The 24,942-nt window shown below is 40.2% G+C and overlaps 1 protein-coding gene across 3 annotated transcripts; it reads left to right on the top strand.

Annotated features, from left to right (window-relative positions):
- The first annotated feature begins 519 nt into the window (after window positions 1-519).
- Window positions 520-23,904, top strand: LOC105396083 (vacuolar protein sorting-associated protein 11 homolog). Of its 3 annotated transcripts, XM_048625114.1 has the most exons (19): window positions 520-686; window positions 956-1,024; window positions 1,427-1,600; window positions 2,459-2,611; window positions 3,478-3,608; window positions 3,931-4,078; window positions 10,239-10,679; window positions 10,830-11,105; window positions 11,527-11,674; window positions 11,968-12,039; window positions 12,271-12,490; window positions 12,849-13,010; window positions 13,660-13,817; window positions 14,684-14,765; window positions 15,037-15,252; window positions 17,371-17,496; window positions 22,033-22,229; window positions 22,800-22,970; window positions 23,359-23,904. In XM_048625114.1, the coding sequence occupies exons 1-19, from the start codon at window positions 672-674 to the stop codon at window positions 23,547-23,549; spliced, it is 3,150 nt and encodes a 1,049-aa protein (XP_048481071.1). In that variant the 5' UTR covers window positions 520-671; the 3' UTR covers window positions 23,550-23,904. The 3 variants fall into 3 exon arrangements, with proteins under 3 accessions (XP_048481071.1, XP_048481068.1, XP_048481069.1); XM_048625111.1 differs by lacking the exons at window positions 520-686; window positions 956-1,024; window positions 1,427-1,600; window positions 2,459-2,611 and adding an exon at window positions 3,004-3,136; XM_048625112.1 differs by lacking the exons at window positions 520-686; window positions 956-1,024; window positions 1,427-1,600; ... (1 more) ...; window positions 3,478-3,608; window positions 3,931-4,078 and adding an exon at window positions 4,108-4,465.
- Window positions 23,905-24,942: the final 1,038 nt, after the last annotated feature.

Genomic DNA, 24,942 nt, shown 5'->3' with positions numbered 1-24,942 from the left:
GTGAGAACGAATTAAATTGGTCCATATCTCGTTACTCAATAATAAATTATATATTGATATAGATTAGATAGATTTATTTAAACCGCAAGGGTAAATAGCCATTACGGGAGAACTTAACATCCTAGAGAATGAAGAATTATTAGAAATTTACATGAACTCTTACCGGAACAGATAAGTTTGTAGCACTGTACGTTACGGGTGTAGTGTTCTTTTCTCTATGACGGGTAATATGTGCGGTGACCTTGCGGTTACCATAATAATATGCAAACTGTTATACAGTGGTTATACACCCGCTTCCGGTACGCGATATGGCTATCGCAGATGGACGCGGACGCTCGCTCAACGCACCACTCAACCTTACAAAGTCCTTGTGCAGTGTGCACCCACCCACAATCCACTGCAGTCAAGTCAAGCTTAGATTCAGAACGCAAGATTTAATATTTTATGCTATTATTCTGAAGGTGCTGTTCACAGAGTAGGTATCTTTTCAGTGACAGATCTATATCGGATGGCACTCGCACTGACAGATGACAGTTGTTTGTTGGACAATCTTTCGTGTTTCGGGTTACAAAAATTAATTTGTTTTAATTTTGTAATTTCATTATTTGTGCTTTGTAGATCTCTTTTTAACAGTACCCCGTGCAATGAAAATATACAAATAAATCATAATTATGGCTTTTTTGGAGGTAAGTTCGAAATTCAGAGGTAAAGATTTGCAAATTTTAATCATAACAAAAGTATTTTTCATCATTACTTTTTAAATACTTAGGTAAATACGCCTACTAAGTAACCAAATTATTGCCTTATAGCTTTAAATTTAGGCTGCCTATTGTTTGCTCATCAGTTACATTTCGAAGAGCTGCCTTTTTAATTATTCCACTTTCAATCTGATTCAATACAAGTATTTGTGTTTTATTTGTACACACCAGCTGAAAGCAACCATTTTCCGTTTCAGTGGCGCCGTTTCACGTTCTTCGATTTACAAAACAATGCTGATAATGGAAAAATTGCTGAGTGTTTGCAGGTATGAGAGATATTCTGATAATTAATTTACCTTTTGTTAACTCAACTATTCCTTTTTCTTGCATTATTTAAATAAAAATATTATAATCTTTGCCTGATCTATTTTAGTTACCCATATTATTTTGAATCATGCAGGTATCTTAACATAACAAATGAATAAAATCCTGACTAAAATACCTATGGTACCTATCTTACTTTGAATATAGTACCTAGTACTTATTATTATTTCTACTATTACCTATACTATGACAAATAAACTCCTGAAACAAAATTGTAAGTAAAAGAAAAAGCTAAAAGTCAAAATACCATTGTTTGAATCTTAGAAAATTTAAAATTATCACTACATATTTTAAAGTATTCTTAAGATATACATAATCTTTAATCTATCTACTCCATGTTTCAGGATGCAAACATATCGGTGACAACCAGCGGCAATGCCCACGTGGTGCTGGGCGAGGCCACGGGCTGGGCCCACCTCGTGTCCCGCTCTTGGGACATCACCTCCTTCAAAGCCTACGAGCTGTCCCTGACACTCATGCAACAGTTGCCACATGACCCGTACTTGGTTACTATTGGTGTGAGTGTTGCCTTTGTAATTTACATCTTCTATGCATGCATGAAATTAGCCTCCTTGAGTTACATTTCACATGTTACTTATATGTGTAGTATATACTTATGATATGTATTTACTATTGGTATTTACGTATTATATCTATTTATTTATAATATTACCGTATTATTATTATATTGTACACTTAGGTATCAGATGTCTCAATAGATGGGAGATAGTCACGGAAGGACGCGACTGAAAATCAGTGCCGCGTCAGGTGGGTGGATGCCACCTCACTTGAAGCGGTGTAAGCTGAGGCGCGGGCCTTTTCGGTGCTGGACAACACACACCGCTATTACTTATAAGTCTATATTATATAAGGTTTTTTATTTGTTATTTTCTTTTTTTTTGTTTTTGTGTTTTTTCTTGTGGATTTTTGGTGTGTGCTGTGTGGTGTACCGAATAAAGAATTTTTATCTTTTATCTTTTATCTATATATGCTTCCAACAAAATCTATCTATCTGACTAACCAATCCTTCACAGTGCCAAACCTAGTGAAGCTATTGCCTTTGTCACTGACACAAGAATAAATAGATATTATTGGTATTTGCTCCTTTAACAATGTGTTATCACAATGTTCACGATCTTCTAGCTGCATCATTATAATATGGAAATTGATTACAATACCTAGCAGCACATTGTGTCCCTTGTATCAATTCACAAACTCACCTTTCTAGTTGGAATTCATTGCAAAATCGTGAATTATTACTTATGATGGGCCACTGACAGGCACACCTTAAATATGTCTAGTCTATGGCTTGGCAATTCTTTGCCCCTCAGACCTGAACCTGATCTTACCTATTTACTGTTTATCTATCCCCCCAGGACGACGAACCTGTAGTGAACCCCATGCTGAAAGTGTGGGACTGGTCCCGCACGGCGCGGCACGGCGGGCCCGCGTGCGTGCGTGCGTCGCGTGCGGTACCGTCGCACATGCGCGCCACGCCCGCCACCGCGCTCGCCGTGCACCAGAATAAGGTATTTTGCATAGCTGTTGTAGCAAGGTATTTTCTTTACTATAGGGTTATGACGACCAGATGGTGTAGCTGTTTAGTGAATCTGACTGGCTGTGCCTAGGGTTGCGGGTTTAATAACTGTCAGGGGCAGATATTAGTGAAGAAACATTGTCTGAATAAGGTACTTAATGACGCCATTATACTGCGATTGTATGACTCCTGAAGCAATCTTATGAAACCCGCGTTCAAAACTTGTTTGGGCAAATATTTGTTGTGTGATTGTGTTATGTTATAATAATATCTTCAACTCGCCTTAGTGTGGAGATTATGGCAAAACCCTCCAGTCTTCGAGGTAGCGCATGACTATTATGCGCTTTGTATGTGACGCCACTACACTGGCTAGTCTCCTGAAGCCCCCATGCTCAAAGTGTGGGACTGGTCCCGCACGGCGCGGCACGGCGGGCTCGCGTGCGTGCTTGCGTCGCGTGCGGTACCGTCGCACATGCGCGCCACGCCCGCCACCGCGCTCGCCGTGCACCAGAATAAGGTATTATATTTACTGTGAAGGCATGAAGACCATAGCTGTGCATCGGAATGAGATACTTACTTACTTATGATGACTGGGTGGTGCAATTGGATAATTTCGATTGTGACAAGATTCAAGATATTTGTATAACTTGTCTATCTCTATAATTCAGTCCATGTCCTGTAGTGCATCATTACCAGCTGTGTGAGTTATGCCATTTTACATGAATGCTCCTTGACTTGAGCTTTTTTAGAAAGCCGTGCAGGGGATTAAGCATGTCCAATGGGTTATTAACTTCGTAAAAAAATAATGATGACCCCTACTAAATCTAACTAGAGCTAAGAAACGTTTACTTCTTTCAGAACCTAATGGCAGTGGGTTTCCAAGACGGTTCCGTGTCTCTCTTCCGCGGCGACATCACGCGACAGCGCAGCGGCAAGATGAAGACATTGACAGATACTGGCAGTAGCCCCATCACCGGACTGTTCTTCCAGTGAGTATACAGGGTGTTCCAAGGTGTGTTGCAACAGATTTCATCAAAATTGGCCCAGCCGTTTTCCCGTGATAGAGAAATAATCATTCACCCTTCCGTACGTAAAACCTTTCACGTTTATAATATTAGGATATTTATTTTTGCAATAAAACACACTTTTATAGGTATAGTTATTCTTGTTCACCATGAAACAGTCACTTTGTGAGAGATAAAGTTAACAAACATTTCAACTTTACAGACTATAAATGTCATCTTTACGGCTCCAAATGCATTCACAATGACTCCATTTCCACCAACATAAAATCAACCTATTCCTCCGCAGAGGCACAGACAAGCTCTTCATAGTCTCTGCGGGCACAGTGTCAGTGTACAGTGGGGACTCCGAACGCTGCGCGACGCTCGACCGCATGGGCGCGGTGCGGGGCTGCGGCGTGCTGTGCGACGCCAGCCTCATGCTCGCGTCTCCGCAGGTACAGTGCTGTAGCTGTGTAGTGTCGGCGGCACAGTGTCGATGTACAGTGGCGACGCTCGACCGCATGGGCGCGGTGCGGGGCTGCGGCGTGCTGTGCGACGCCAGCCTCATGCTCGCGTCTCCGCAGGTACAGTGCTGTAGCTGTGTAGTGTCGGCGGCACAGTGTCGGTGTACAGTGGCGACGCTCGACCGCATGGGCGCGGTGCGGGGCTGCGGCGTGCTGTGCGACGCCAGCCTCATGCTCGCGTCTCCGCAGGTACAGTGCTGTAGCTGTGTAGTGTCGGCGGCACAGTGTCGATGTACAGTGGCGACGCTCGACCGCATGGGCGCGGTGCGGGGCTGCGGCGTGCTGTGCGACGCCAGCCTCATGCTCGCGTCTCCGCAGGTACTGAGCCCCTATCACAGACTAACGTGGCAATACGCTAGCGTTGTACGATACTACACAAACATATGTAAAAATACAGACGAATTGAGAACCTCCGCCTTTTTTCGAAGTCGGTTAAAAAGAACAGTGCCAACGTAGTCATTTTTGGAACAAACAAATTTGCCTTACATTTTGACAGTGACAGTTGACGATAGGCAACGTTAACGGAGCTACGAAAATATTGTAATCACCGCACTATTAGTGCTATAGTTCTGTGAATAAAAAAACAAATACCAAATTACATCATTATGTATGTATAAGTTCTTTGACTGCTATGACATAACTACCCCTTTTACACTGTACGAGAAAAAAAAGATCCAAAAAATCAATGAAGGTTGGCCAGCCAGGGTTGGCTCAGCCAGCATCTAAAGGAGTCTACACACCAAACCCGCCGACCCGCCGACACAGCCCGGCGGCTTGGTGTCGGCGACATTGTTTCAAGAATCATGTCGGCGACTCGTACCCGCGCGTGCAAGTCGGCGGCATGTCCGGCGACTTGCGTACGCGCACGCTCAGTTGCCCGCCGCGCCGACACTCCACGTTCGTACACACTGCAATCACTAACTAAAAAAGTTGTACTGATTTCTTGCCGCCGACTAACTCACCGACACAGCCCCATGACACATGTTGGCGGGTTGGCGGGTTTGGGTCGCCGACACCAAGCCGCCGGGCTGTGTCGGCGGGTCGGCGGGTTTGGTGTGTAGACTCCTTAAATAAGACACAATAGTGTTTATTTTTTTTATTTTTATTTTAACATTTTCATGGAGAACCAACAGCATGTACTAAAAACAATACAACAGAACTTAATAATTTCTTGATGCCATTAATAGGTCCCCGCATATAATAAAAAAAAATATATGGTGACTGAAGGTAGGATTTAACAATAAGATAAGGTTAAGTATTCTTATAGGATATATGCCTACCTACAGCCACAACGGAAACATAAAGGTCTATTAGTTACATTATTATAAATTTACAATTACACATTGGCTACGTGCAAACCTACTACAGTAAAATAACGAGAATCACATACTTAATCCTGAACAATTGAGAATCATGAACCACATGAAATAAAACAAAATAAAAAAACACACACACACAGAAAAAGAAATAATATCAAAGAAGAACTTACGCTACGTACCGCCTTGTGCACCTGAGCATACATCTATGAGCTGCTGACGCAAGATGGGCAAGCTGCTGCAGAACACATCCACCTCGGACCCCGTGAATCGTTTGTTGAAAGATCTACAGGCTCTAATAAGGTAGGAATTTTGTCTGTAATTACTGCTAGAGTTGGGTACATGTAATAATGGTTTCAAACGAGTTTGCCGCGAGGGGACTCTTAGACCTATCTTAGACAGCAATGCCGGGCAATCAATAAATCCCTTCAATATTTTGGCCAAGAACAAGACATCAGCAATTTCTCTGCGAGTTTCGAGGGGTATAAGGTGACACTTTATGCATCTTTCGAGATAGCTCGTTTTAGGCAATTTAAACTTGAAACCTAGAAAACGGGTAAACTTTTTCTGTATTCTCTCCAATCTATCTATATAAACCCCATACCTCGGATTCCAAATTTGACTCGCATATTCTAGATGACTACGGACATAGGAACAGTAAAGGATTTTTAAGGTTTTCATTGACTTAAATGGCTTTGAGACGCGCATAATAAAACCCATAGCCCTACATGCTTTACCTACAATGTTGTCAATATGCGAGTCAAACAGAAGTTTTGAGTCATGAGTGACACCTAGATCTTTAGTGCTATATACTTGTTGAAGAACCTGATCATCAATTTTGAAAGTGCACATGTATTTCTTGCGTTTCCGACTAAATACTATAAAATAGCACTTGTCAACATTAAGGTCAAGGCCGTTAGCTGAGCAGTAATGGCCGAGTCTCTGAAGATCATCCTGGAGAAGCATTTCATCTAAGGAGTTGTTGACCTTTCTAAATATTTTCATATCATCAGCGAATAACAAATAATTCGAATTTTTAAAGCAGATGTCAATGTCGTTGATGAAAATGATAAAAAGTAGAGGCCCTAAAAGGGATCCTTGAGGGACGCCTGATGGAACGCTTCTCCAAGAGGAGGTAAACCCGTTGAGCACTACAGCTTGGTTTCGATTATTCAGATACGAGCCAAACCATTTCAGTAAATCTCCACTTACTCCAATAAGTTTAAGCTTTTTTAGAAGCAAATTGTGGTCTATACGATCGAAGGCCTTACTATAATCAGTGTAGATTGTAGCGACCTGATTATTATTGTCCATCTCATCAGTAACAAAATCATTTAATATTATTAAATTGGAAACAGTGGATCGCCCTTTAAGAAAACCATGCTGAGCAGGGCTGAAAGATGACTTAAGTCTATTGTAAAGTTGGTTGAAGACAATTCGTTCCAGCACCTTCGCGATAAGGCACAATTTAGAGATTGGTCTGTAGTTATCTGCCTGATCCTTAGGTCCCTTTTTGTGAATGGGTGAAATAAATGCTAGTTTCCAGCGTAGCGGAACAGTACCTTCGTTCAGTGATCTATTGAAGAGGATAGATATCGGTAAAGATAATTCAGAGGCACAGTTTGAAATAAATAAAGCTGGTAGTTCATCAGGTCCTGCAGATTTTGATAAATCTAAGGACTTAAGCAACCGTTCTACTTCACTAATTCTTACTTCAATGGATGAGATGTCACATGCAGAAGCTATAATATTATCATCATTACATGGTTTATAAATTGAGGAATTATTTTGGATAAAAGTGGAGTGGAAATAGGAAGAGAATAGCTCCGATATACCAGGACCATTGTCACTAGATACACCTGCATAGGAAACGCTAGAGGGAACAGAGCTGGTTCCTTGCTTCAACTTAATATAGGACCAGAATGCTTTAGGACTATGGGCTATGGCGGATTCAATAGACATTATATATTTTAAATAGCATTCATTTTCAATTTTTTTAGCTCTTTCTCTTAGGGTTTTAAATGAGAGTTCGTCAGCTATATTTCCATAAGTTTTAAATTTTTTGAAATATTTATGTTTTTCTTTTAATATTTTGACTAGTGCCGAATTAAACCAGGGTGGGTGTGAATCGTTGCCAACCCGACGGGTAGGTACAAATTTATCTCTTATTGAGTATATCAAAGTGTAGAATATATCCACCGCTCCATCTAGATCATGGGATTTAAATTTATCATGCCAATTTATTTGACTAATACTTTTCCTGATGTTGGCATAATCAGCACGAGAGTACGAATAGGAAACATGCGGGTTTGTGGAGAGGGGAGTAGTGGTGGATAACGAAAGGTCGATAAACAAGGCTTTGTGATGAGGATCTTCAGGCACCAGGGGGTCCACACATTCACCGACTGAGACAGTTATATTCGATAATACTAAGTCCAGCAGGCGACCAAAGTTGTTATAAATTTTATTGTACTGGTGTAAATTACACAGATTGAGTGAATCAACAAAATTAAACACATGGTCACCTGATAGTCCAGATGGTACTAGAAAGTCATTTGATGCTGTTGACCAAGTTATGTCACTCATGTTAAAATCACCCAGTACAAGAAATATGTCGTCACTATGAGAAGAACATAAATTGGTTAGTTGATTTGTGAAATTTGATAGTTGCTGGGAGAAACTGTTACCGAAATTCATGCTACAAAGGTATAAAGTACAGATATTTAGTTTTAAAACCCGTTTGCTTAAAGAATCTTTATAATTAATGGTCACCCAAATATCCTCGGCCGAGGACTGCCATGTATAGTTGCATGTTGATCGAAGACTGCGCTTTACTGCTATAGCCACTCCACCACCCAACGATTGCCTAGTGGCTAAGTAATCACGGTCCCGTCGATACACAATATATCTACTATCGAATAATTCTGAATCTGCGATACTGCTAAGAAGCCATGACTCACTTATAGTAATGACGTCATAATCATTGAGCAATACGTTGTGAATAAAAACCTCGGTTTTGGTTCGCAAACCCCGAACATTCTGATGATAAATATTTAAGTTAACCATCGTATAAAAGTAACAATTGCTCGGATAAGTCACTATTCATTTTATTCACCGTATAAGGTGCATTATGAATTTGTATGTGTGTAAAATAAGATAGCAAACCCAGTTTGAAACCACAGTCACATCGAAATATTCGTAGGAATAAAAACTCACAATAATACTTTTACCATACAATCGGCACTGGCTCCGAAATAGATGTGTATCCGTAACTATTACAATCATGCTCAGAATATAACCATAAGTTATGAATACATACAATGCAATAAAATAAACACCATAATACGCTGTGCATAAACACAAAACACAGACAAATATCATTAAGAAATAAAAATAAGTTGCCATTTTTATTAGATCTAAGCTCAATAAGCAAACAAGTGCGATAAGATTCATTATCATTACATAGCAGGTAAACAGAAAAAGGTAGCCACAGTATTCACAAGGCAATAGCGACACAAGTGCAGTCGTATTAAGGTACAGATTAGTTGCCCCCTTACGTAAGTTCGGGAAGAACAAGTGGTATCGTGCGGTAGTGAAGTTAAATTTTAAAACATTATCGTTTAGAATGGGATCAGTGATTCTCAAACATTTTAGGTGACAAAAATTAACAACATTTGAAATTAAAATGAGAATATTAGCACAATAGGCAAGCACGCTTTTATACAATTTTACTGATGTCGTTTGCTGAGCGTATTTGAATGATGTGTGAAGTGGTATTTTTGCGAACCAGTATTTTGCAGTGTTTGACCCAGACGAATTGAAAGTCATTTTTACGTGCAGCCTCTTTGGTCTTCAGCAAAAGTTGTTTATTAGAGACCGTGAGATGATCATTAATGTACACTCTCGATGTGCCTTGTAGCTTAATATCTTCGGGGGTTAGGGACTTGTTCAAAGATCGAGCTGCAGCAATGAAGTCCTCTTTCATGTATCTATTTAAGAAAGAGACTATTATGGGTTTAGGCGCGGAGGTATCACGCGACGGCACCCTAGCCACATAATTGATATTTGTCTTAGCAACTGGATACTTTATCCCACTGCCAATATTCACGACGATGTCGAGAAGGTTTTCTCCCTGCTTCTGAGGTACTCCTTTAATTTCCACGTTGTTGGCTCTCAGCCATTGTTCGCGCTGGTTAGATTCTTCTTGAATATCCGCCAATTTCTTTTCGAGATCGGGAATAACATCGATTTTTTCCTCGACAAATTTGAGTCTAGAGCTCAGAACATTGACGGATTCGTTGAAGTCCTTAATCGAAGCATGGGCATTTTCGACTGAGGCCATGAGCCCATCTATGTCAGATCTTATGGTTTTGACATCATCGACGAGCGTAGTGAGTGGTGCCAGCTTTTTGGAAATAAGTTGCAATTCCTTATAAAGTTGTTCAACATTTGGTACAGCGACTGATCGTGTTACCTGAGGTGATGATCCCGCCTTGCACGAGGGACAGCGCCATGTAGCCTTCCTGTCACCAAGCTTGCGATAACCGGCCTCAGTGATGCCAGAGCAGGGAAAATCGTAGTGACGGCTGCAAACGCTGCACAGAGCCCCGTCAGACATCTCAGAGTCACAACGACCACACTTGTACATTTTTCGAAGGAAAAGGTTGAGAACCGTATAAACTGAGGAGCAAGTGCGCGAGCGACTGTGCGTAACGATACTCGATGACCGAATGAAAAGTGTATTTTATAAACTACATGTAACTGTATTTTTCCAGGCGATATACTGCTACACGACTGACGGCCGCGGCCCGTGCTACGCGCTCGAAGGCGAAAAAGTCCGTCTCGACTGGTTCCGCAGCTACCTCGTCATCACCACCAACGAAACACCCCCAAAAAACGACAACGCATCCACAAGCAACGCCCCCACCCCCAAGTCACATCACGTCACCATACTAGACATACAGAACAAATTCATAGTCTTCTCCAAAACCTTCGACGAGATTGACGCCATCATTACCGAATGGGGCTCGTTTTATATACTGACTAAGAGCAAGGGGCTGATATATTTGGATGAGAAGGATCTACAGTCGAAGCTGACGTTGTTGTTCAAAAAAAATCTTTATGATGTGGCGATAAGGATCGCGAGCAGCCAGCATTATGATGCGGAAGGGTTGACCGAGATTCATAAGCAGTATGGTGATCATTTGTATGCTAAGGTAAGCATTACTTAGAAATATAGTATTCAACTGATTCATAACTTAAAGACATTTTATTTTTGCTTGAAGTTATCGTATTATGCTATACCTTATTCAAATAAGTGTTAAAGAGAACATAAGATTACTAAACATCTTATTTCACCTTTTCAGGGTGACTTAAAAGGCGCAATCGACCAATACGTAAAAACGATAGGCTGGCTAGAAACCTCTTACGTAATTCGAAAGTATCTAGAATCGAGGCATTTAGAGCCACTCATTATATACCTAGAAGAGCTACATAAGAAGGGCTATGCGACTGAAGATCATACGACTTTGCTGTTGACGTGTTATGTGAAGATCGATCAGCATGACCAACAGGGGAAGTTGAAGGATTTTATTAACTCGAAGGACAGAGCGATTGAGTTTGACGTCGACGTTGCGATCAAGGTAAGTGATGTATATTTTAATTTTCTACAATTTATAAAGTGTCCTTGATAGAAACATTACACAATAAGTAGCTATATTTTGATCTGATTATGTTTCAAATAAATGGTGAATTGGGATCTCTTTTAAAATTTCACACTGTGTTACTAACAACAACTATTATCACATTATGTTACTAACAACAACTATGGGTTATTTTTGTAATTATGAAAAATTACCTGAAATAAATGAATTTATTTATATTTATCAAGAGCAGTATCAACAGGCATTGGTAAACTAGACTAGTCATACTATTCTCCCAAAGGGACGCCTCATAAAACTACTATCAGCGACTACTCCGAGGTAGTCGGTCCAGCGGGTTTGAGGGCGTCCCACGCTACATTTCATTCACATCTACATCTACAATCTCCTCTCTACTTCCCAGGTGGTCCGTCAAGTGAGCGCCGACGACGCTATCACCCTGGCGGTGCAGCACGGGCGCCACGACTGGGCGCTGCAAGTCATGCTGCAAGACAAGAAGCAGTATACTGAGGCGTTGGACTATATAGCGGACCTGGAGTTTGATGACGCAGGTAGATGCGTAACAGATCTTTGAATAGAACATGAAATGTGTGACAAAATTGGATTAGAATCCTTCAATAAGTTTAATACGGTGGTTTCCAATTGAATCTTAGTTATTTGCGAAATTCCAAAAGTCGTAGAATAAATCGGAGAATAAAAGTTGTTCAGAATGTTCTCCTGACGAGTCACTCCCTTTCGGTTAGTAGCTCTTTTAAACATCATCAATATAAGAGATTAAACTTAAACTTTGTAATTAAGTAATATAATTATGATAAGGACTATATCAATGCTTGTTTCCTTGCAGAAATGTACATGAAGAAGTACGCATACACCCTGATACAAAATGCTCCTGAAGAAAGCACAGAGTTATTAAAACGTAAGTAACTTTTTAACACTACAAAATAAGTGATAACGATGTCAAATGAAACTTTTATCTCTAGAATGAAAAGTCCTAACAAGCTATCAAATCTCTTACAATCTATAAATATTTTTCCATGATCAATATTTGTCTCTTCAAATCCATGATAAATATGTTCACAGTTTAATTTTCAAAACTTCCCAAACCCACTTTAACCCACACTAACAAACCTACACCCGTCTCTTTCAGTCCTATGCACGGACTACCGCCCGCGCAACTCGCCTCTAGTCGACGAGTCTACTCTCTCCGGCGGTGTCAGAGAGAGACAGATGGCTCGACCTGATGACTACATTCCTCTCCTACTGAACCATTCCAAGTTGCTGATAGATTTACTGGAACATATGAGTGAAGCGGGGGTTTCGACCCCGCTGGTCTATAATGCCTTGTTGGAGCATTATATTAATGTTTGGTGAGTGGAACTTAGGTTAAATAGGTAGTCAGGTAGGCAATGGATGTGGAAGGCTGAAGACGGTGTGCTGTGGCGTTCCTTGTGAGAGGCCTATGTCTAGTGAAGTTTGATTAAATATTATGATGAAATTAATATAGGCTTTAGGTGGCTCAGTGGTTCAGTTTTGACGACTTTTTAGAGTCCTTTTTTCATGGTAAAAGTCAGGTATGGTAAAGTTTCTTTTCTCCGATTTTATCCCAATACTCTTTCCGAACGATGAGTAGTTATAAATTATTGACCATCATAAAAAATAAAATTACCTACGATGTTTTTTTTCTTTTTAAACGTTTTTTTTTTATAACACAACTTCTATTCTCAGGGCGAAATCCTCATCAGAATCGGAAAAGTCCGACTACGAGTCGAAAATCATGCGAGTGCTGAAAGACCCGTCGGCGACTTACGATAAGGACCAAGTGCTCATCATGTGCCAGATGCTGGGCTTCAAGCACGGCATCCTACATCTGTATGAGGAGAGCAAACTGTGAGTTCAACTTTAGTTAAAAAATCTAATCTAAATGTAATGATGAATCTATGAATCCATTCGCGGAAGTTGAGCAAACTCTCTCCCTCTTACTCTCTCTCCTTCCCCCCCCCTCTCTCTCTTCCCTCTATCCCTCCCGCTCTCGGCGACATACGACTAGGACCAGGTGCTCATCATGTGCCAGATGCTGGGGTTCAAGCACGGCATCCTGCATCTGTATGAGGAGAGCAAACTGTGAGTTTCATACCCAGGAGTTGACCAAAAAGTCGATATATCTTCCTCTCTCTATCTATTTCTCCTCTCTCAGACCCTACTCTCCTCCCCTCTCCCTCTCTCTTCCTCACGCTGTTTCCCTCTCCCTCTGTCGTCTCCCCTCCCTTCTCCGTACACTCGTGAACGAACAATAAGGGAGCAGTCAGAAAGTTAAGTGCGTCTGGCAAACCGACACAGTTGTTCAACCAATAGTGATCACAAGTAGCATAGTCTTCACACCTACCTGCCGCTCTTCACCCTAATACCACTTAATGCTCTGTGCACTTAGTGCTCTGTTTTCAATATTGCTGTCTAAGCCAAATAAAGTATTTTTTCTTTAAAAATGTAACTTACCCGAATTAAACTGTAACATTAATCCCTTATCTCTCCCCACCAGATGGCGCGCCCAACTCGCCTTACACCTGCGTCTCTCGGAGCCCACACAAGCGCTCGCCGTGTGCAAGCGCCGCGGCGCCGCCTGCCCCCGGCTGTGGCTAGACTTGCTGTACACCCCGCCCCCGCCCGCCTTGTTGCAGGAGGTTCTAGCTGCTATTGGTAAGGAAATAAGGGTCTTTATGACGTTTATGAAAATTTGGTCTACTTTCTGAATGTGCCATGCCTCCGCCGGCCTTGTTGCAAGAGGTTTTAGCTGCTATTGGTAAGGGTTATTATGCCTGTATAATCATCACTATATCCACAATGTTTAGGAGCGTTCACAAGTGCTAGCCGTGTGCAAGCGCCGCGGCGCCGCCTGCCCCCGGCTGTGGCTAGACTTGCTGTACACCCCGCCCCCGCCCGCCTTGTTGCAGGAGGTTTTAGCCGCTATTGGTAAGAAGATAAGAGTCGTTTTGGAGTGTGGTTATATCTGCTGTATACCCCGCCCCGCCCGCCTTGTTGCAAGAGGTTTTAGCTGCTATTGGTAAGGGAATAAGATACATTTTGTAATGCCATGACAGTGGTTAGACTTGCTACATTCTCCGCCACCAGTAGCGTTATTGCCAGGGGTTTTAGCTGCTATTGGTTAGGAAATAAGAGAGTCAATATCATCTCTATACATAATGGTTAGGAGTTTCCACAAGCGCCCGCCGTGTGCAAGCGCCGCGGCGCCGCCTGCCCTAGACTGTGGCTAGACTTGCTGTACACTCCGCCCCCGCCGGCGCTGTTGCAGGAGGTTCTAGCTGCTATTGGTAAGGGAATAAGACCCTATATGCCGCTTTGTAGTAAAGTTCTAATCGTACTTGTTCAAAAACTACTTTTTGTGAAATCAAATCAATTCAGCTAATCGATGCATTAACCCATGTACATAAAATACATGCACGATACTATTCGTCGGCCACTATTGTTATATGCGACATATAACAATAGTGCTCATAACGGCAATCTTGATAAATAAACTAACTATGCATTTATATTTTGTGCAGCTCAAGAGAAGCTGCTGTCGCCCATCCTGGTGATCGACTGCCTCACCAGCACGCCGACCTACACGCTCGGGGATGTACGGAAGTAAGTTCAGAAATCATTGATCATTCATTACACATCACATTTTATACATGCGTAGTCTCATCTGTATATTTACGATCATGGCGTTTGGAAAATCTGTTAGACAAGATAGGTTCACGAGTAGATACGATGAACAGACAGTCTTAGCTTCGAACGCCCGATGCTGAGGGAATACGGAAGGCAGAAGACAGAGTGCTAAGTGTGTGTTGTATAAATTATATTCAAGTTATTAACCTACCTATACCACCCTATTAATAACACAATCTCTTCCCAGATACCTAATGAACGTCCTAAAATCCGAAGACGAAGTCATCACACGCGAACAAGAGCTCGCCTCCAAATACCGTACGGAAAGCGAAAAAATGAAGAGCGACATCGAAGCCCTACGCCTGTCGCCGGCCACGTTCCAGAGCTCCCGTTGTGCCGCCTGCGCGCGCCCGCTCGAGCTGCCCACCGTGCACTTCCTGTGCCAACACTCCTACCACCACCAGTCAGTCATCATCATCATCATCAGCCTATCCTCCAGACCGTATAATGACTAAATGTAGAACATAAAATAACCAAAATTCCTGCATCTGACATTTCTACTAAGAGTCAGGAGGCTATAGCAGTCCACTACTGAATGTAGGCCTCTCGCAAAGCACGCCATTGGATGCGATCTTTAGCTTTCCGCATCCAATCATAATCAGCCACCTTTCGCAAGTCGTCACCCCATCTAGCCGGAGGGCGTCACACACTACGTTTGCCCAGTCGCGGCCTCCACTCCAGTGTCTCATGTGCTGTTAATTATCAACTAGGAGTGTCACATAGACTGTCCTCTTCCTGTGCCAACACTCCTACCACCACCAGTCAGTGTCTCGTGTGCTGTTGTCAAATGTCTGTAGTGGGTGTGAAATGAGCTGTCATGAAAATGCATTTCAAGGGTTTTTTGTTGAAATAAATCATGATTCTAGATCAATTTAGGTTGTATCATGCCGTCAAATACAAGCGAAACTGTGCTGACACTCCTACCACCACTAGTTAGTGTCTCATGTGCTGTTGTCAATTGTCTGTAGTGGGTGTAAAATGTGCAGTCATTTAAATGCACCCGTTTGTTATTTTTTATCGAAATAAATCATGATTCTACATCAATTTAAGTTGGTATTATGCCGGCAAAGACAACCGAAACTGTGCAAACACTCCTACCACCACCAGTCAGTGTCTCATGTGCTGTTGTCAATTATCTGTAATGGGTGTGAAATGTGCAGTCATATAAATGCATCCGTTGGTATTTTTTATCGAAATAAATCATGATTCTAGATCGATTTAGGTTGTACTACGCCGTCAAAGACAATCAAAACTGCGCCAACACTCTTACCACCACCAGTAAGTGTCTCGTATGCTGTTGTCAATGGACAACATTTCATTTTCTTTACCCTATATTTTTATTAGTTATTCGGAAAGTTTATAGAAAATTAGTGGACCCGTATTTTTTTATTTTGTATATACATAAATTTTTGCATGTTATTTTTAACTTTAAAGTTAATTATTTTAAAACCGGAAGTGACGTCACATATTAGGCTCAATTTTTATTTTTGTCTATTGCCTGAGTCTCGAAAAAAAACAAAAATGACACTGACAAGTGACATTTAAACTTTGTTTACATGCCAACCAACAAATGGGTCATTTTCAAATGACCTTGATATTTCTGATGATGGAAAGTAGGTACTTATCATGTAAAAAAATAAGCAGAAGCATTTTTTCAGCTGTGTAGGCGGTGGCATGCTCTGGGACATATTATATAGAGGTCATCTCTTAATAATAAATAAAAAAAATAGTCAGAAAGTGTCAGAACAGAATTAATGAAAATGACCCAAATAAACAACAACGTCACGATAAAACGTCAACGTCAATCAAAAATGAAAATGACAGTTACTTTGTTTTTAAATCTATAGGCTTCGATCATCAAAATGCATCGCACCTGATGCATGACGTCATCAGCACTTTTTTACTATTTTATGATTTTCTCGAAAATGATACATCCAAAAAATACAAAAACATTTTTTTTGTGGCCTTTAGAGCAAAATCTCGAAATGGTTTTCTATTTATAGCAGCTTTAGTTTTTTGAAATGTTGTCCATTGTCTGTAGTGGGTGTAAATTGTGCTGTCATGAAAATGCTTTCCAATGATGATTTCAAAACTATTATCTATAAGCATAATTATTTATCGATTTAGGCTGTTAATCAGGGTGTAATCTATTCATGTGCGCAATTTCATCAAAATCTGTCACGTTTGTAGCGATTTACAGGGCCTCGTGCCACGAAATGCGCTCACGCAACGATAATCGTCAACACTCCTACCACCACCAGTTAGTGTCTTGTTTGCTGTTGTCATTTATCAGTCATGGGTGTGAAACGTGTTGTCATAAATAATCAGCAATGAGTGCCGTCACAAAAATACCTTCAGACCGATTGATTCCAATTATATTCGGCTGTCGTTTAAAATAATGTATATATTTTCATTTAATTATAAATATGTTAAAGAGGGCTAGTTAAAGAGGCTATTAAGCCCTCTTTAACATATTTTATAATTATGATGTGTCCTAAACCCCACCCATCTCTTCCCACAGCTGTTTCCAAAGCTACTCGGAGTCCGAATCAGAGTGCTGCGCGTGCGCCGCGAGCCGCCCGCGCCGCGACGTCACCGCGCGCGCCGCAGAGACGCTACACGACCGGTTGCAGAAGGAACACGACCCGTGAGTAGGCTTAAATACGAATTACGATGGTAGAGTATAGAACAGCATGCGGATTTCATCACTCACGGGGGATTGCACGCCATTTTCCCGCGTCTCGCGAGCATATACTTACTACGCATTACAATGAATACTGGTATAAACGCGTGCGGGGCAATTTCCCGTGCATCATCAAATCCGCAGACTGTTAAAAACAGCCGTACGCCAGAGTCGCCCGCAGCGTGACGTCATCGCGTGCGCTGCTGAGACGCCGCCCTTACACGACCGACTACAGAAGGAAAACGACCTGTGAGTAGATACGAGGGCGATACCGAAATGATCGGGAATAGAAAAAAGTACAAAGATATCATAATATTATTTACTTTTATTGTTTTTCAAAGTAGTCTCCGTGACATTCAATGCACTTTTTCATTTGATTAAACCAATCATTGAAACAGTAATTCCAGTCTGAAGTGGATACGGTCAAAACAGCTGATTTGTAAGCTTCGACCGCCTCTTCTGGGCCGCTAAACCGTTGACCACGTAGCATATCTTTAATTCTTGGGAATGTAAAATAATCATTGGGGCTCAGATCAGGGCTATACGGAGGATGGTCCATCAACTCCACGTTTTCCATATTTAAAAACGTTCTTGTTTTGCGGGCGGTATGAGAGCTTGCATTATCGTGGTGAAGGATTATACGACGATTCGGGTTAGTTTTACGAAGTTCTCTTACGACTTCCGGCAAACAAACTGTTGTGTACCAATCAGCAGTAACCGTCCTTTGTTCTTGTAATGGAATCGTAGCCACATGGCCAGTTTTCGATACAAACGAAGCGACCATTTTTTTCGACACGCTGCGTGAGCGAATAACTTTTGTTGGCTTGACCTCACCTTCGAAGACCCAAACTGCCGATTGATGTTTTCTTTCGGGCTCATATGAATAAATCCACGATTCATCACCAGAGACGATATTGTAGACAGCATTTGAACTGCCTCCATTGAACCGTTGCAGAGCAGATCGACACCAATTAACACGAGCCGACTTTTGTTCCTCGGTCAAACGGTGGGGCACCCAGCGCGAAACTAACTTCTTGACACCCAGTTCTTCATGTAAAATGGTTTGAATGGCTGTCATACCAATGCTGAGAGAAGCCCGAATCTGCTCGTATGTCACATGTCTATCTTCTTTTATTAACTGGCGTACAGCATCGATGTTATCTTGTGTTACCGCTGTTTTTGGCCGACCAGTAGAAGGGACTGTGGTAAGAGAGGAACGTCCACAGCGAAACTCAGAATACCAACGATATATAGTCGTTTTACTTGGTGCTTCAAGTTTATAAATAGAAACAAGCTCGGCGAGACATTGTTCTTGAGATAAACCTCGACGAAAGTTGTGAAAAATTATTGCACGGAAATGTTCCCGCGTAAGCTCCATTTTTTACACCGACTTGTCAAATTCAAATGGTCAATACTCTTTTATTTTTTACTTTTTTTAAAATTCGAAAATGGAATTATGTTTGAAAAAACACTACATTTGATACACCAAAACCGGCCAAGTGCGAGTCGGGCTCGCGCACAAAGGGTTCCGTAGTTAAATCAACCTATCTCAAAAACTATAAGAGATACTTTGATCAAACCAAAAATCGTTGAAAGAGTTAATTAGCATGCATCACCTCTATTTTTTTTAGAATTTTATACCCCGTAGTTATAAAAATAGAGGGGGGGGGACATACTTTTTACGACTTTGAGAGCTGATATCTCAAAAACCGTTCACTTTAAGAAAAATGTTTTTTAGAAAACTTTATATCATTTTAAAAGACCTTTCCATTGATACCTCACACGGGTATGTACATCGAAAAAAAAAATTTCATCCCTCAGTTACATGTATGGGGGGCCCCACCCCCAATTCTTTTTTTTACTATTTAGTGTCATATTTTTGTAGCGGTTCATACAACACATATTCCCATCAAATTTCATCACTGTAGTACTTATAGTTTCCGAGTAAATCGGCTGTGACAGACGGACAGACGGACAGACGGACAGACGGACATGACGAAACTATAAGGGTTCCGTTTTTGCCATTTTGGCTACGGAACCCTAAAAAGGTTTCACTCTAATTTATTCCTAAGTATTCTATTCCCGATCTTTTCGGTGTAGCCCTCGTACTTTAAGACGATGGCAGAGTATAGAATAGATAGATGTCATGACGCACGCGGGAATGCACGCCATTTTCCCGCGTCTCGCGAGCATATAAAAAGTCTGTTTTTTTTCTCAGATACTAAATTGACAGATTCTGAACGGTTCATCAACAGTCGATTGTAAGACAGTGACGTTCTATTGGCGGTACAATCGACTATTAATGAAACGTGGAGAATCTGACATATAAATACAGACTTTAGATACATATTTGACATATGTTCGCTTTTAAAACAGCCTGAGGGTGCTTACATAGAGAATCGGGTTCCCTGTATCTACCTCTCTCCTCTCCTATTGTTACGTATTTCAGAGTAGATCCCTCGTCTATACATTTATTTGTAGCAAAAGTAGAGCAATACAATCATATTTAAACAGGCGGCTCTCTTTGTTATAACAAGTGTCCTCCATAGCATAAGCCAGCTATGTAAATAAACAACTTCATTATAATATATATTAAAGGTGAATTCTAATTTTCATAGTGGAAAAGGCTTTATTTTCTCCAATAATATTTTTGTTGTTTTTATGTGAAGGCCTAAAATTATCACTCCTATTAAAATATTCATGTGTGTAAATTGCGATTATCGTGTCTAATAAAACTAATCTTATCTATGGCAAAAGTTTACGGTTTTATCTTACTTTAAAAAGGATTAGGTAGATTGCTAATCTGCAAACAATAAACATAATAGCGTCGGAAATCATAATACAGGGTCCACCTTGTGTGATTTTCGACGTGAACCATAATAATAACTTAAATATATTTAACAAAAGATGTTATTGTGAATCTAGATGATTATTATTTTTACTTACTGAAGTCTGTTACCCAATAAATTTCTTATTCTTATTCTTATAATACAGCTATGAGTATGTATTTAGAATGCTCAAAACTAAATAAAAGAATTGATTAAAATATCTATGCTATCTGGATTAGGTCTTACACATCTTACATTATTTTCATAGTCTACGCTCAACAAAATCATTGAAAAATCCTCAAGAAAAGAAATACCTATGATATTACTAAATCACGTTCGAAAACAACAAGAACAATCATAGCATTAACATTTTTAACATACTTACTCTTGATTAAAGAAAATGCACAGTAATCATGTTGTATAGAAATGACCGGTGTTTCATTTATTATACACTTCATTCAGTTACAGTTGAAAGACTTGAGTTTTTATGAATAGCTACGAGTACTTTCGTTATTATAGCTTAGTTTTATTTTCTTGTTATCGACGCAACATCTTACTTATTTACACCTGTTATAATTACACTAGTGTGTTCACTGTTTCACACTGTGCGCATTACATAGGATTATCAAACAGTCGCTTATCAATAGCTCACATCGGAGCAGTGTTGCGACGTGTGCCTACCCAGTGATGGTATCGCTTCTTTCATGGTGCTACCGTTATGGCGAAGTAGATGCCTATGACGGGTAATTAAAAGACAATTTACTAGCGTGATAGGAATTGTTATGAGATTATTGTGAGGAAAAACAGTTTTTCGGTGTTATTCTTGTGAAATCATTGGTTGTTATTGAGGTGTGAACCAGTTTGGTGATAAAAGAACCGGTAGTTTTGGTTTTAAATTCAGATTTATGCTAAGTGCTTTTGGATTCAGTGATACAGAATTAGTGAAATGATTCCCAGATGGTCAGTTATCATTATTACATATTTTATGATAGTTTAAATTGAATTTGCGTGTTTTTATATGATACACTCTGACCATGCATTATAAAATAAATTAGCAATGCAACATATGGTTATTAATTTATACCAGAAATAAATACCTACTGAATTTATCTTTTCGATAAGTAGTCTTAATAAAATAATAATACTTACCGACAAAAACGTATATTATGCTTACAGTCGTCGCGTCGTCGGCTATCATGTCCTCAGTTTTAACCAATTGATTTTGTATTCATGAGGAAAACAGAGGAAAGAGTGTTTTGTTCCAGCAGTCTACTGCTGCGCATTGTTACAAGCTCATACTTAATTTTATTTAGCCATACCTACCTATTTTGTAAAACCATATTTATGGCCGAAAAATCTACGAAATTACGACATGCAACCTAATTATTATGTTTAATAGATCTGCCATACATCGCCGAATACTAACAATACACATTCACTTGAATAAAGAAGAAAACACATTATTTATAATTTTGGAACTTTAAGTAAGAACATTATAATGAGAAGTTTAAATACAGGTACCTTATCTACTTATACTAAACTATCTATATATTTTACAAATAAAAATAATAATATAAAATACGTTTCACTAAGACGAACTATTATATGTAAGAAGATAAGTATTTACCAATTTCTTTCAATCATTCCAACAAACATTTATCCTCCTTCCCAGCTACGCGGTAGTATCTGAGTACTTCGGTCGCGGCCTCTTCAACAAGATCAAGGTGACGGACGGCGCGGAGCCCGAGCCCGCCCCCGCGCCCCTTGCCGCCCCCGCCGCCCCCGCCACGCTTACCGCCCCCGCGGTCCAGACGTACGGGCCGGGGGCGGAAGCCAAGCTACGGCTGCAGGAGGGGCAGAGTAGACAATGTGAGTGGTGAATTGTTGTGATATTGGAGTGTGTGTTCCAGTTTCAGTGAATGCCATAGTAATGGTGGAGGGAAGGAGCCTCACCGAGTGACATATCAACTGTACTTTATATAAGTACGTCTGGCGTATCCTGGGAAATCCGGAGCTGACAACTGATTTGCCTGCCTAATCCTCTAATCCTTATATTCATCTTTATTGTTATCACCGGCAGCGTCTATTTTATTTGCAAAATAAATTTCAGGCGTTTCTTGCTTCTGTAATTCTCCAAAGTTTTCTTGATTCCAAATTAAAAGTAGGTATTTTATTTTGTGAAATAATGAAGTTCAACATATGAATGAGGATATGACAGAGGAAAGGGTAAAATGGCGTGACATGACGCACAAAGCCGACCCTAAATAAGGAAAAGACTAGGAAGAAGAAGAAGAAGAAGAATGAAGTTCAACATATCCAACAACAGAAATATAAAATAAAATCTTTGAATAAAAACATTTCACTTTGACCACTACGATACCAATTTAACAGTCCAATTTTAAACTTCATAAACCTCACAAACACTGTCCCCCTCCACAGTATACATAAACCCGGCGCCCCCGCCCGCCGGCCCCGCGCCCTCCGCCACCGTGCCCGTGCCCGAGGGCCGCATGAGGGTGCTGGAGCAGCAGCAGTACAGCGGCAGCCTCGAGGCCAACCTCAGCCAGCCCGAGCCCGTGCATAGGGGGGCTAGTGCCAGTAGGAAACCAGGTGCGGTTTTTGCTATATCATCGTGTCGGGGTCACCAATTTGCCATACAGTATTTCTTCACCAGCCTACATGCAAGTCTTTACGCCATCTAGCCGGCGAGTGTCATAGTCGCTGTCTCCACTCCAGAATCCCTAGTATTTAGGCAAGAATAAATGAGACTTCGATAAATGGCGATTTCATATTGTGCCATGTCTTTGAGGCTCTACGAAACAGATTAATATGAACCTTTTAGAACTCAGCGTGGTTTTTCTTGTGCGAGACTCAATCGTTTTTTAACCGACTTCAAAAAAAGGAGGAGGTTCTCAATTCGTCGGGATATATATTTTTTTTTTATTAAGTATCCGATTTCACGGTAATCAGCAACTAAAGGCTTTATTTTTTTTTCCAGGGAATGCTAGCAACTCCAACAGTTCCGGAAATTCTCCGAAAATCTCCAGCGCAATCACAAACGCTAAAAACCCCTTCGAGGAGGAAAATTACGATGAGTCCAAAAACCCGTTTGCAGACGAAGAAAACGACCCCACTAACCCATTCGCAGAAGATGATGATTACGATAAAAACCTAAATCCGTTCTCATAATATAAGATCATAGTTATCTGTATTTACGGTTCCTTTTCCACCATAGACATGAGGCAACGGGGGAAAAGTATTATTGCATTAGCATCACTCCGTTCATGGTAAGTGTTTTTTATAGAGTATAAAACACAATTGCGAAGAGATACTACAGATTATGTTTACTTAATACCAAAATAAGTTTGTAACTATGCAACTTGTATTCAATATAAAGCGTAAAATGGGCATTAAATTTTGATTTAGCTATCTGTGCTAGCCCAGCCTGCCTCACCTTCGGTGGATAAGCGGCCTTAGTTCGTTGAAACATGACATGACTGATACCTTAGTCTCATGGTGTGTGTATAGGTACAGTCCACTGAGAATAAATGTAACTGATCTCTGATCTTCTCTGAGTTAAAGCAATTTATATTTAGTCAAAAATGTATTCTTTATACAATCAAACGCTTCTATTTAGCTTAATATGTACAGCAAAATATGTAGTCAGTCATACTGTTATAAATTCTAGATAAAAAAATTGATTTTACAGCAAGCCAGGATAACTAGGTATTTTAACGTTACATTATAAACCATTCCTGTAGAAATGTAGACAGATATTCTTTATGGGACATTTATTTTTAGTGTAATTTTTATTGTATGCCTACCTATTAAAGTCTATGTAGTCATAAATCGATTCTGACATTTCGGCATGTGTGTAGCCTCTTGATAAATATTTATTTATTTCGATATAATTAAATTTATACCTTTTAGGGCTGATTTTTCAATGGTCAGATAAAAGTTATCTGAAGAATAAAATTGTTGCTGTCACTGTCTGCTACTAACATTCAGATGTGACAGCATCAGAATAATTCCTCAGATAACTTTTTTCTGACTATTGAAAAATCAGCCCTTATAAAAATAAAATATACTAACAGCTATTTCGAATAACTATTAAAATTTGGTTCCTATTGCAGAGTGCTGGCTTATAATTTAAATTTCAAAGGGGATTCTCGATCAATTTGAGTTTGATTAGAATAACTTTATAATACTTACCTATAGAGGTACCTACCCTAAATCATGATACACGGCCGTTTTCTTTTGTAAAACAGATAATCAGGCCGATGTTTCTTCTGATTTACAAACTTTTTCTGACCGACATTGATATTTGTGTAGAACATGTTCGTTGCACTATTGCAATCAGTGAACGTACCTACTAACTGCAATGGTCATGGTCCTTTAGTTAACCGGTTTGTGATGAATTGATTTTGTATGGCTTTCTTTTGCTCACTTAAGCGTATTGTGTTAAAAATCACCACTGTATCATATTGAACATAAATTACTAACTGTAGAAGTATACTGTAAGTTAATGTATTATTTTGTATCGCCATAAATATAATAATTTTATTATGAATAAAATATTTAA

Source organism: Plutella xylostella, chromosome 3 (genome assembly GCF_932276165.1).
Source record: "Plutella xylostella chromosome 3, ilPluXylo3.1, whole genome shotgun sequence".
Classification (NCBI taxonomy): domain Eukaryota; kingdom Metazoa; phylum Arthropoda; class Insecta; order Lepidoptera; family Plutellidae; genus Plutella; species Plutella xylostella.
The sequence above is the reverse complement of the archived record's forward strand: the minus strand, read 5'-3'. Positions and strand labels throughout refer to the sequence as shown.

What these genes read in the sequence shown, in the direction of transcription:
- LOC105396083 (XM_048625114.1), top strand. An exon ending in GTGATCATTTGTATGCTAAG is followed by an intron (nt 10,680 to 10,829) that starts GTAAGCATTACT and finishes TCACCTTTTCAG; the next exon opens with GGTGACTTAAAAGGCGCAAT. An exon ending in CTGTATGAGGAGAGCAAACT is followed by an intron (nt 13,011 to 13,659) that starts GTGAGTTCAACT and finishes TCTCCCCACCAG; the next exon opens with ATGGCGCGCCCAACTCGCCT.